Here is an 11,328-nt window from a genome sequence, read left to right on the forward strand (position 1 = left end):
CGGGGGCGGGACTTGCTCCCGCATTCGCCAATCAGCGGCGGCCGCGGGGGAGGAGCCGCCCGGGCGGGGCGGTGATGGACCAATGAGAAGCGGCGGAGGCCATACGTCACGGGGTGGGTGTTGCCGTGCGCCGCGGCGCCCCCTGCGGGCCTCGGCGTGGAGCTCCGCGGAGCGGAGCGGGGCCGCTCGGGCTCCGAGGGGCTCCGAGGGCAGCGGGGGTTCTGTCCTCCTTCAGTGCAATGCGGCCTTTCGCTCTTCGCGCTCGCTGCTTGCCCTCACGAACGCCCCTGCGTGAGCTGTTCCACGGCGCTCACCGCTGAGGGAGAGGCGGATCACCCAACACGGAGGTACTGCGCTCAGGGGCACAAACCCCAGCACCGGAGGGGTCACGACAGGCCCCATCTCTCCAGCGGATAAAGCCAGAACACAAACCAGGAGCTGGGGAGGAAGGACGGGGTGGCCTTTGCCTGGGCACGGTGACAAGTTGTGGCTCAAGGGGCACAAGGTGTTTCTCCTGGTGCCTCTGTCTTCCCCAGCCCTGAGCGAGCTGCCTGCCCAGATGGGACCTGCGGGGATTAAAGACATTCTAACAGTGTGATGTTTGCATTGCATGTGGCTGTGACTGCGCAGCCATGAGCCTCAGAAGATATATAAACAGTACTTTGGGGCTGCATCAAATTCCCTTTGTGAGGCAGGTGAGATGATAAGGACTAAAGGCAGGACACCTTACTCTGCAAGCATCGCTTTGCAGTCCATAAAACAATGACAGTCTCCATCTCCAACAGCAGTTTCCTGCTAATTTCTGTTTAACTTTCCAGTAGTATCTCATGTACACATCTGCTTCCCAGCTCTGGCATTTCCTGTTGGAGACACAAGCCCCAAGTTTAGCACATAAAACTGATTTTCAGGGGAACCATCAGTGGTGTGACTCCTTCATCTCATGGCATTCCAGCATCCTTTGTGCAAGAGATCAGATGATGCAAACTTGCGTGTGAGCCAAGCATGGTACAGCATCAGAAAGGCACCGAGGAAAGGGAGAGTAAATTGGCTTCTCTTTCTTGGGGCTCATCTATTCTGCACAATCATTAGGAGAGGAACAAGCAGGAAACAGGGGTTATCCATCAAAAAGAAATTGGAAAAGCCAAAAGACCTCGGTTATCAGGATGTTCTTAAACCAAAAGGGAGAAGGAATGTCAAGAGAGAATTTGGCTCTCTTGGAAGTGATCACCATTATATAGCATTATGTCCTCAGTCTACAAATGGATTGCTCTAGATTTACCCAGAGCAACTGAGCTCATTTCCCTTTTTAGCTGATAAAAGCCCAGTTGTCTGGAACTCCAGCAAGCCAATTGTAAAAGCAGCATGTGGCAAAGGCTGATGAGTCACCAGCTCATTTGCTCAGCAGCCAGTAACATCAAACTCTTCATATTTCCTTGGGCCAGCCCAGGAGAGTTCTGACTTCCACATCCCTGAGTGAGCAAATACGCAGGACAGGGACTGATCTGCCTCCTCCTTCTCTTCCTCCTCCTTCTCTTCCTCCTCCCTTTCCTCTTCCTATCCCTCCTCCTCATCATCTCTGCCTTGTGCCAGTGCTGTGGCACTCAAAAAGGTGGTTACTCAGGAGCTGGGGCTTTTGTCTCACCACACTCTACAGTGCTTCCAACCATGGAGCAGGAATGGGATTTTCTCCTGAAGATTGGCAGCAAATGGTCCCCCACGAACTGGAAAGAGGGAGCAGCTCAGTCCTTGCAGATTCCTCGCAGAGGGAGCGAGGGATGACCCCACAGCAGGGAAGTTAAAACTGCTAATATTGTTTGGCAGCACTTCACAAGATCAAATCACCACTTGGTTTTCCAGCAGAGAGCACTTCCAAGAAATCCCACTAGTGATGAAAGTTCCTAGGTAGACAAAAATATCAGAAGTCCAGGCTGTAGAACAGCCACAGCAGAATACAGGCTTGAAAGAGAAGCAGCTCTGGGAATTCTGCTTGGGAATGTCCTGTACTTGCCATCAGCATGAAGCAGGCACCAGGTTTAACATCCTCCCCAGTCATGAGCGTGGCTTCAGCTTTCTACAGGATTTTCTGCCTTTGAACTCCTGCCAAGGTGATCACAGGGATCTCAGCCGGTTCCCATTGCTCCCAGGGGACTTTGCTCCCCTCCAGCTTCCATGGGTGGGTACCCAGCAGGTGGCATCCACGTCCAACACTTGTGCTGGAGCCTCACCTTCCTGAGGGCTTCTCTTCCACTTTATTCATCCCAGGATCTGTTTCTTCATTAATGCCTATTTTTCATTTGAATTTATTTTAAAATTTCACAATATTCACTGGTTTATTGCTTCTTTAACTATTTTTATTCCTTTCCAATGATAAAGTTCATTCATCATTCCTCTGTGTTCAGTGGCACAGCATGTGAACCTTTATATAAAGATCATCAGAAAATAGATTTACTAACAAATTTATGAAAAAAATACTTGAGATCTGTCCATCTCATCAGTGAGAAATATGCTGGATCTAGGCTGGGAGAAATCAGGGCACATCACACCTCCATAATGTTTTATAAAAACATTGGAAAAATGGGTTTTGTGGGAGGGAATAGGAGTGCTGAGTAAGTTCAAGCAGCATTCCCGGACAGCCTCGGTTTCCATCCCAGTTATCTGGCAAGGAAAGGCGCTGCATTTGGTGTTACAGTAATCCTCCAACAATGGAAATGTTGCAAAATATGTAGCACCACATATTAAGAAGGGATTAGATGTGGGGAACCACAAGGAGTAGGAAGACAGGAGCAGCCTTAGAGCAGAGCCTCAGGCACTATTGCAGAAACATGTTTTCTGGAGGAGGATTACAGCCACGTTACAGCCTTTGTTTGCTTGACAAAACCATAGATACAACCCTGGGTTTCCACAGGTCTGTGCAGATCCTGCCATGCCCCTGACTCCAGGAGCAACCATCAACCCTCACAACTGCTGAGTATAAATCAAGATCTCATCTGCCAGTGAGAGTGTGGAGGATTAGGAACTGTGCTCCCTGCTCCTGCAGGCACTGAGGAGATCCACGCAGAACCCAACTGCTGGGAAGTTTGAAGTTGAAGGTTAAGAGACCCGATGGAAAAAAAACCTTCTGCTCAATCTCTATCATGTTCTAAATCTTCTCTGCTCAGGTTTCTAAGGCTTGGATTACACCCAGGAATAGACTGGTGCTTATTAATTAATTCCTTTGAGGCTGTTCAGAGTCATATTTAACAACAGTCTTATTCTGGGTTTGTTGGTGCAGTGTTGCCATAAGGATGACAAGCAGGAACCGGTGTGGATTACTGACACTAGCCCATGGTCTATCTAATCCAGCCTTGGCAGTGCAGATCCAAGTACCTCAAATCTGAGGGTTGGATCCTTTGCTTTGGAGAGTTATGGATATCTCGCCTCCCTGAAGAGGTTTCTCCCAGTCTGAGTCATTAGTGACTGCTTTGTATTCTGGAACATGAGGTTTACGTCCCTCCAAAACGTAATGGAAAGGTGGAGAACGCAGCCCACAAAACTCTAGACCTCAGTAATTAGACACCCACAAGATTAATTACACCCTGTATGAAAAGAAAAGTGTAAAAAGCCATTGCGAAAGTAATTCTTACCTGGTCTAAACAGCTGCCTTTCAGTGCCTCTGGCCAGGTAACATCTTGATTTTCCAGTCCCTCTTCCTTCAGCAGATCCTGAGCCCATTGCAAAAGAGGACGCTGCCATTGCTGCAGATGAACCTCAGCTCACCTCACTGCCTGTCATGGACCTGCTGGGACAGAATCTGACCCAGGTCCCAGCTGGTGCTGGGCCTCAAATCATAACAAAGCCCCCCCAGAACAGCTGTTGTCTGGCAATCTTTTCCCCTGCTGTCATTTCTACATTAAAACTCCCCAAACCCACCCTTTCCTTCTATACATCCTACTTAGTCCAAGCCACCTCCTTCTCCAGAGTGTCAATCAGTGCAGTGCAGTGACCAGAGGGAGCACAGGCTTCACTTTCCTGCCCTTGGCTCACGTTGTGGTGGGAGAATATGAGCCATTTCCCAGTCCATTCCTTTGAATCCTTTTCTATTTTAACTCAGCTTAATTCCAAACCACAGGAATCATTTTACTCCTAGGAAGAGCATTTGGATTAAAATTTGAACTGAATCGTAAGCCAACATTTAATTGAATTCTACAAGGACAGGACAGTTTTCTAGAAGGGAGACTGAGAACTCTCTCTTCAAGGGAGTTTTGTGCACATATGCTTATTAACCAAGAATGATTCCCTGTTGGTTTTAAGGGTAAACCAATAAGCACAGAAAGAATTCTATTAAGAAACACTCAAAGGTGACCCTTGTTTGCAACAGCCCCACAAATAAACAGTGCTGTGTGCTCCTGTGCTGTGTGTGCAGGCAGCAGCCCCAGAGCAGGAGCCCTCCCTGCCCACCTCTGTGTCACTGAGCTGGGACACGGCGTCCACAGGCCAAGAAAACACCAAGGACACATCCCAGGCTCCTCCTGCTCGTGAAATGCACTTTATGGCTCTGCTGAGCCCGTTCCTGATGAGTGATGAGCCTGCAGGGACACTGGCAGCAGTGACAACACGTTTGAAGGCTGCGAGGACCCCGTGCTTTGTGACCACGTCACCATCACCCTGCTGAGGTGCAAACAGCAATCTCAGACAGATTTCCACATGGCCAAGCTATGGAGACACACAGCCTGGGCACAGCTGTCCCAGCAGAGGGAACGGGTGGGACAGGCCCCCTTGCTCTGTGCTGGGAGGTGCCCAGGGCTGAGCTAAGCACAGGAGCAACCTGGGGGTACACATTGGTGAGCAGGACAATGTCTGCTCTCTCCTCTGCCAACATGCAGTTCAAAGTCTGAATCAGTGACTTCACTCATTTTCCACTCAAAGGAGGACATGACAGTGGAGCTTTGGGCAGAAAGGGACAAATGGGAGTCTACTCCTGCTCTAGGATAATCTAGGATAGAATCCCTGTGGCTTGAAATAGTGCTGTGAACACACAGAAAGCTGGGGGAAAAAAAGGTATTATTTTTGGCTGAAAGTCTTTATGGCTGATGCAGGAACTCTCTCATTAGTTACTCATTGCCTCAGAAAGTCTCATAAAACAGCCAGCAGAGCCCAGCAAATACTTCAGTCTTGTGGGAGCTCAGAAATCCAGGAATTAAACGAGGCCTTGAACCCATTTTATAGGCTCACTTCTTACTGAAAGATCATAAAATATTAAAATTCAGACCCTATAAATAAGGAGGGGAAAGAACTGTGCATTTCCCAGCAGAAGCAGCCTCTCCAGGGACTCTTCCCAAGGTAAGTCCAATGCTACCTGATCCAAAGAGGGTTCCCCAAACTGACAGGTGATCAGGGACAACAAACTCATGTAATGGAGATTAGAGACATAAAACCCCCTTGAATCTGCTCTGAACTGGAAAATGCCCTGCAACAATGGACTCAGTTTATTTCCTGGTGACCCTGTGCCCGCTGTGGGGGCTCTCCCCAGGGTGTCTGGTGGCTGCAGGGATTAACCCCTGTGAGCCCTGAGCAGAGGCAGCAGTGCTGTGACCCTCTCTCCAACAGAGCCAGCTCTGCTCAGAGATGGTGCAGAGACGCAGCCTCGCTGTCCCCTACGGAGCGCCCGTCCTTGCTGTTTCCTTCTTGGCATGTGTGGCCACAGGTAAGCAATGGAAAAATCCATCCTGGCTTTGTCCAAGCCCCATCACACCAATTATTGAAACTGCCCAGGGCTGTGTGAAGTGCCACAGCAGCATTTTGAGTGTTCTGGAGGTCATCCTCACAGGGCTGTCTGAAAACCGACCTCTGATTTGAGAGTAGCAGAGAAGGGAATGGAGAGACGTCGGTGTTTTCCAGCATTATTGCAGCAGGGATGATGAGGCCACAGTTTCCAAACCTGCTCTAAGCAGTGAGAAGTGTGATAGGTTTGGCCACCTGGGAACACCTTTGGACAGGGACCTTCAGACTTCTTTATATTCAGAGGACCTTAATACCTTTATAATCTGAGCTATATTTTTCATTCATTATTCTATGGCCCAGGCTGCAGTAGCGAGTTTAATCCCATTACAATAATTTATTTCCCATACTGGCTGTTCATTTAGTATGTCCTGAGGTTTGTACCTTTGACAAACTGCAGCTCTGTGGCAGCCAGGATACAGCTGAGGGGCTGATTAACTCATTTATGCTCCCAAGGGCATCCTGCTCCAACTGAAAATCAGAGTATCAAACAGTGAACACAGTGGTGCTGCAGCAGTGATTGGCAGCAGGAGGGGAGGGTGATGGGATGGGAATGACCTTTTGTTGGGTGTCAGATGGTCAGTCCTGGCTTCATTTTGGTGTCATAGGCCAGGCTTTGGTGTTCTGGCAGTCAGCTGCAAAAGCCTGATTTTTATTTTAAATAACTGTGGAGGGAGCTTTGAGATGAAGACAGGTTCTTGTCTCAAAAACTAACATTCTACCTGAAAACAGCTGTTAGATTGAAACCTGAAAGTCTCATCCCTCCTCCGAGGTGGAGGCCTGGAGAAGTGAGCAGGGCAGATTTTTGTGGGAAGAATATGCCTTAGGATGCTTAAATGTTCTTGTCCTTCTTCTGCAGGTTTGGAACTGTCTGTAAATAACCACGCTGCTGACTTCACCCTGTCTACAGGGCTCAGCCCTGCCATCTCCCTCTCGTGCCTCGTACACAACAGCAGCCAGGCCGAGGAGCTGCTCTGGTACCGCGGAGATGGGCAAGTGGCTCTGAAAGAGGGCAATAAAGTGAACATCAGCAACATCTGCATATCCCCCGTCAACCAGTCTGACAACGGAGTCACCTTCACGTGCAGGCTGGCACGGGACAAGTCTGTGAAGGTGTCTGTGATCCTGGATGTGCAGTGTGAGTGGCCGTGGTGGATTCCTGTGTGGAATGCCTGGGGTGGGAGTCGTGGGCCGAGCTGCTCTGTCTGGGCGGTGTTTTGCACCCTTGTACGCTGTCTTCACCCAGAAAAAATGCGTTTAGGAGGAGATAACTCATGTGATAAGACACGCCCTTCCCACAGTGGTGCTTATGCTGATCTAAGGCCTCTTTTATAGGAGTGGGTGGGCCCTTAAGAAAGATACTCTGGATATGTCCTTGCCTCCACCTAGATTATTTCCCAAGGATACAAGTCAGGGCAGAGGAAATGCTGGAGTGATAGTCTCTGCCTCTGACTGCCCTCCTCATTCCCAGGGACCAGGAAAGGCTGCACTACTGTGATGTGTTAGACCACTGAACAAGGAGCATGAGGGATGTGTGAAAGGAACTTAAATGTGGGCATACTACAAGGTTGGAGCAATGTGGGGTCAGTCTCTTCTCCCAGGTAAAAAGTGATAAGAGGAAGGAGCCTCAAGTTGTACCAGAGGAGGCTTAGATTGGGTATAAAGGAAAATTCCTTTACTGAAAGGGTCATCAAGTCCTGGCACAGGCTGCCCAGGGCAGCAGTGCATACAGCATCCCTGCAGGGATTTAAAAGATGTGTAGATGTGGCACATGGGGACATGGTTTTGTGGTGGCCCTGGCAGTGCTGGGTTAACAGCAGGACTCAATTTGAGAAGGCTTTTCCAACCTAAATGGTTCTGTGATTCTATGAGCAGCATTATTAATGACCCCTTGAACTGCATTCCTGTGCACAGTCCCTCCCCAGCTGAGTGGAGAGGAGACCCTCCACGTGGAAGAAGAGAAAGATGTTACTCTGACCTGCAACTCCAAATCCAACCCTCAAGCCCAAAGCACCTGGTTAAAGGACAACCAGAGCTTGACCCTGCAGCAAAGTCGCCACGAGCTGTACCAGACCAGTGAGGTCTTTCAGCTCTCCATCAGAAAAGTGCAGAAGTCTGACAATGGGACCTACACCTGCGTGGTGGAATCACACCTGGGAAATGGGACAAGGGATTTCCACCTCATAGTTGAAGGTAACAAGGCTGCTGCTGAAGAAAAAGCTTTACAAATAATTCTCTGTTCTCTTTTATGACAATCCATTTCTATCACGAAGTGTAAGTGGAGTGTGGTAAATTCCCTGCATGGATTTCTGAGGGCACAGCAACAGCAAGGAGCCCTCTCTGCACCTGTGCCTGGGACCACAGCACCAGGAAGGACCTGCCCTGCTCTACCTGTTGTTCAAAAGCATTTGGCAAGTGTGACCCGGGGCAGGCTCATCCCACTGCTGCTCTTTGCACACTGACAAGGCACATTCAAGTGTGGTTTAAAGCACCTCAGGTCTTGACGCATTTACTGTGACCACAGGATTCTGTCATGCCCAAAGAGCTGCTCAAGGCAAGAGAAGTTGTGCTCCAGAGGTGACTACAGGGGCTGAGTGCTCAGGGCTCAGACAGGTGACACTAAATCACGTCTGTCCAGACCCCTTTCATTTCTGTCCTCCTGGCACAGGGAGGGAAGCAATGTTACCTGTGTCAGTGGTACCTCTGGACAGCCTTATTTCTGAGCACAGCAGTGCCTGGGGGATCTTCTTCAGGAGCTGATGTTTCAATACTTCTTCAGTTCACTAAAATACAGGCTCCCTCTTCTCCAGGGGACTAACACACAGAGTCAGTATGCAGACAGCAGGGAGAGCAACAGTTAACTCAGCAGTGACAGCTGTGGGAAAAGAAATATCTTTGCACAGTCCTGTGAAATATTCTACGTTATGTGACTGCATGAATTTCTCACATATCGAACTTCTTCTTTCCTGACAGATAAAAAACCTGTTTTTCCCAAGGAGGCTGTTATTGCTGCTGTTGTGGTGGTTACAATCACAGTACTTTTTGGAATTGTGGCTCGAAAAGATAAATTTTTTAAGGTATGGAAAGTTCGAGTTTCATAGGAAAAAAATAGTATTGTTTGCTGTTTTTATTCTACCTTTTCTATTCCATTTCATAATGTTGCTTTTCACTGTTAGAAAACTGCTACAAGCTACCTCCTGCTTTAGAATTACTAGTAGATAAATCAAATATTAGATATTTCATGTGGAAGGCATTATGTACTTGCAATATTGGTAACAAAATCCCCACAGCCAGGAAACATGAACGATAACAGGACTGCTTTTTTTTCTTTTCAGTGCTTCAAGAAATCAAGAGAAACATCTCTGTAAGTATTTGCTTATTCACACTTATTCCAAATGAATTCCAACTTTAAAATTAGCAGAACCTGAAAAAGTACACTCAGCATGATAAACCTGCCCAGATCTCGCTCTGGCTGGTGAACATTAGCCCACACCTCCTGTCCCAGCAGAGAGGGGACCCTGGGAACATGACAGGACACAAAGAAATCCTGCCCTTCCTTGGCCATCCCAGGGCTCTGGCTACCCCTGCATGTAACCACTGGAAGGGAAAGAACCCTGATGTCCTATCCTCAGCCTGCTGACAGCTTTCTGGGAGCTGAACACAGCCCAGATGAATTCAACTTACTTGTGGTTTTTTTCTTCTAGGAGGTGATTTTTCGTTTCTTCTGTTCATTTTGCTGCAGGTAAAGAACACGCAGAAAAGATAATTTCTAATGGTCAACCAAAGCCATTTTCTGAGATGATGAGATAAAGCACTGAAACAGTTTTTCTGGGATCAAGTTTATATGTTTTTCAAAATATAAGTGGTTCTTTGCATCTGTTGATCCTAAGCTGCTGCTTAGAGGGTCAGAACTGTTAGAACTGGTCACTGGGAACCTTTCCTTGGAGCACCATTGGGCTGCATGAGATGATGTCTCCTTTCCCTCCATGCTTATTCCAAGAAGGAATGCATGTGCAGTCAGGCATGTGGGTTGTGGATCAGTCTCCAGAGGAATCTCTACTGCACTGTGATGCTGATGCACACAAATAAAGTGAGGTGCTGGGCTGACAGCTACTTTCTGTCCTGCAGCGCCTTTCCACAGGGCATTGGGGTGGTGGCCACCCAACTCTCTGCCCCTTCCCAATGATCCTGTGGGCATCTCAGCTTCTCCTGCCAGGGCAAAAGCTGCCTGGCACTCGGCACTGCTGCTGCACCTCCGGTCTCCATGGCTCACCAGGCTTGGGGCAGCTCCAAGTGCTCAGTGACACACAGCGAAGGTCCGGTGTGATTGCTCCAGCGCCATGATGGGTGGAAAACACCTCCATCCATCCCTTCCCCCAACAAATGTGCCACTCAAGCACTTTTCTCAAGGTCCTGGCAAGCTCTTGAGGCCTCATCATGCCTTGGAATGGTCCATTACTAATACCATCAATAAACACTGTGTGCTGTAAATCAATTTGAGACACCAATGTTCTTCTCAGAGGAGCGGGCGGTTCCCGAAGAGGAGAATTCTGCAGCCTGATCTGGAGTGTGATCCAGAGCGTGTCCTTGACCCACCAGCGCTCAAGGAAGTCCCTCAAGGTGCCATAGTGGTGCCACCTCATGTTCCCGGGCATTTGGTCTCAACACCAGCAGCTGTGGAGAGCTGTCCCAAACCCTCCTGTGGATCTGCAGCACAGGGAATGCAGATAGAGCTGGGGACAGCAGGATGGGGGTGCTCTGGATGGGTGCCACTCACCCAGGGTGACACCAGCGACTGTGCCCCTGGCACTGACAGGAGCTTGTGCCAGAAACAGCCCCCGGCACTGATTCTCCTCGGGGTGGTGGGGGGCAAGGACTGCAGGCAGAGTGGAATGTTCTGGAGCCGGGGTTGTGTGGGTGTGAGGGGTCCCTGTGAAGGGCTGGCAAGTGGGGCCGGTTAGAGGGGTTTGTGTGAGGGGCCCGTGTGAGGATCTGTGCGAGAGGTCCCTGTGAGGGGTCCATGTAAAGGGTCCCTGTGAGGGGCCGGTTTAAGGGATCCATGTGAGGGGCCGCTGAGAGGGGTCCCTGTGAGAAGGGTCCCTGTGAGGGGTCCCTTTGAGGGGTCTCTGTGAAGGGTTCATGTGAGGGGATCGGTGTGAGGGGTCCCTGTGAGGGGCCGGTTTAAGGGATCCATGTGAGGGGCTGCTGAGAGGGGTTCCTGTGAGAAGGGTCCCTGTGAAGGGCTGGTTTAAGGGGTCCCTGTGAGGGCTCCCTGTGAGGGGCCGCCGAGAGGGGATTCTGTGAGAGGGGTCCGTGTGAGGGGCTGGTATAAGGGGTCCATGTAAAGGGTCCCTGTGAGGGTCCATGTGAGGGGCCGGTTTCAGGGGTCTCTGTGAGGGGTCCCTGTCAGGGGCCGGTTTAAGGAGTCTCTGTGAGGGGATCAGTGTGAGGGGCCGCCGAGAGGGGTCCCTGTGAGAAGGGTCCGTGTGAGGGGTCACTGCCAGGGACCGATGTGAGGCGCCATGGTGAGGGGCTCTCTGTGAGGGGCCGTCCCACCGGCTCCCCCGCACC

General features: G+C 49.9%; 1 protein-coding gene across 3 annotated transcripts; it reads left to right on the forward strand.

Moving 5' to 3' along the window:
* Window positions 1–4,903: 4,903 nt before the first annotated feature.
* TMIGD1 (transmembrane and immunoglobulin domain containing 1) lies at window positions 4,904–10,252 on the forward strand. 3 transcript variants are annotated; one of them, XM_072916755.1, is made up of 7 exons: window positions 4,905–5,319; window positions 5,587–5,683; window positions 6,617–6,895; window positions 7,672–7,950; window positions 8,731–8,834; window positions 9,093–9,121; window positions 9,462–10,252. In XM_072916755.1, the coding sequence occupies exons 2-7, from the start codon at window positions 5,605–5,607 to the stop codon at window positions 9,466–9,468; spliced, it is 777 nt and encodes a 258-aa protein (XP_072772856.1). In that variant the 5' UTR covers window positions 4,905–5,319; window positions 5,587–5,604; the 3' UTR covers window positions 9,469–10,252. The 3 variants fall into 3 exon arrangements, with proteins under 3 accessions (XP_072772858.1, XP_072772856.1, XP_072772857.1); XM_072916756.1 differs by having other exon boundaries at window positions 9,500–10,252; XM_072916757.1 differs by lacking the exon at window positions 9,462–10,252 and having other exon boundaries at window positions 4,904–5,319; window positions 9,093–9,125.
* Window positions 10,253–11,328: the final 1,076 nt, after the last annotated feature.

This window comes from Taeniopygia guttata, chromosome 19 (assembly GCF_048771995.1).
Source record: "Taeniopygia guttata chromosome 19, bTaeGut7.mat, whole genome shotgun sequence".
NCBI lineage: Eukaryota > Metazoa > Chordata > Aves > Passeriformes > Estrildidae > Taeniopygia > Taeniopygia guttata.

Coding starts and splice junctions, on each gene's coding strand:
- TMIGD1 (XM_072916755.1), top strand. CDS start 5,605: ATGGTGCAGAGACGCAGCCTCGCTGTCCCCTACGGAGCGCCCGTCCTT. Junction 6,896..7,671: donor TGTGATCCTGGATGTGCAGT/GTGAGTGGCCGT, acceptor TCCTGTGCACAG/TCCCTCCCCAGCTGAGTGGA. Junction 7,951..8,730: donor TTTCCACCTCATAGTTGAAG/GTAACAAGGCTG, acceptor CTTTCCTGACAG/ATAAAAAACCTGTTTTTCCC.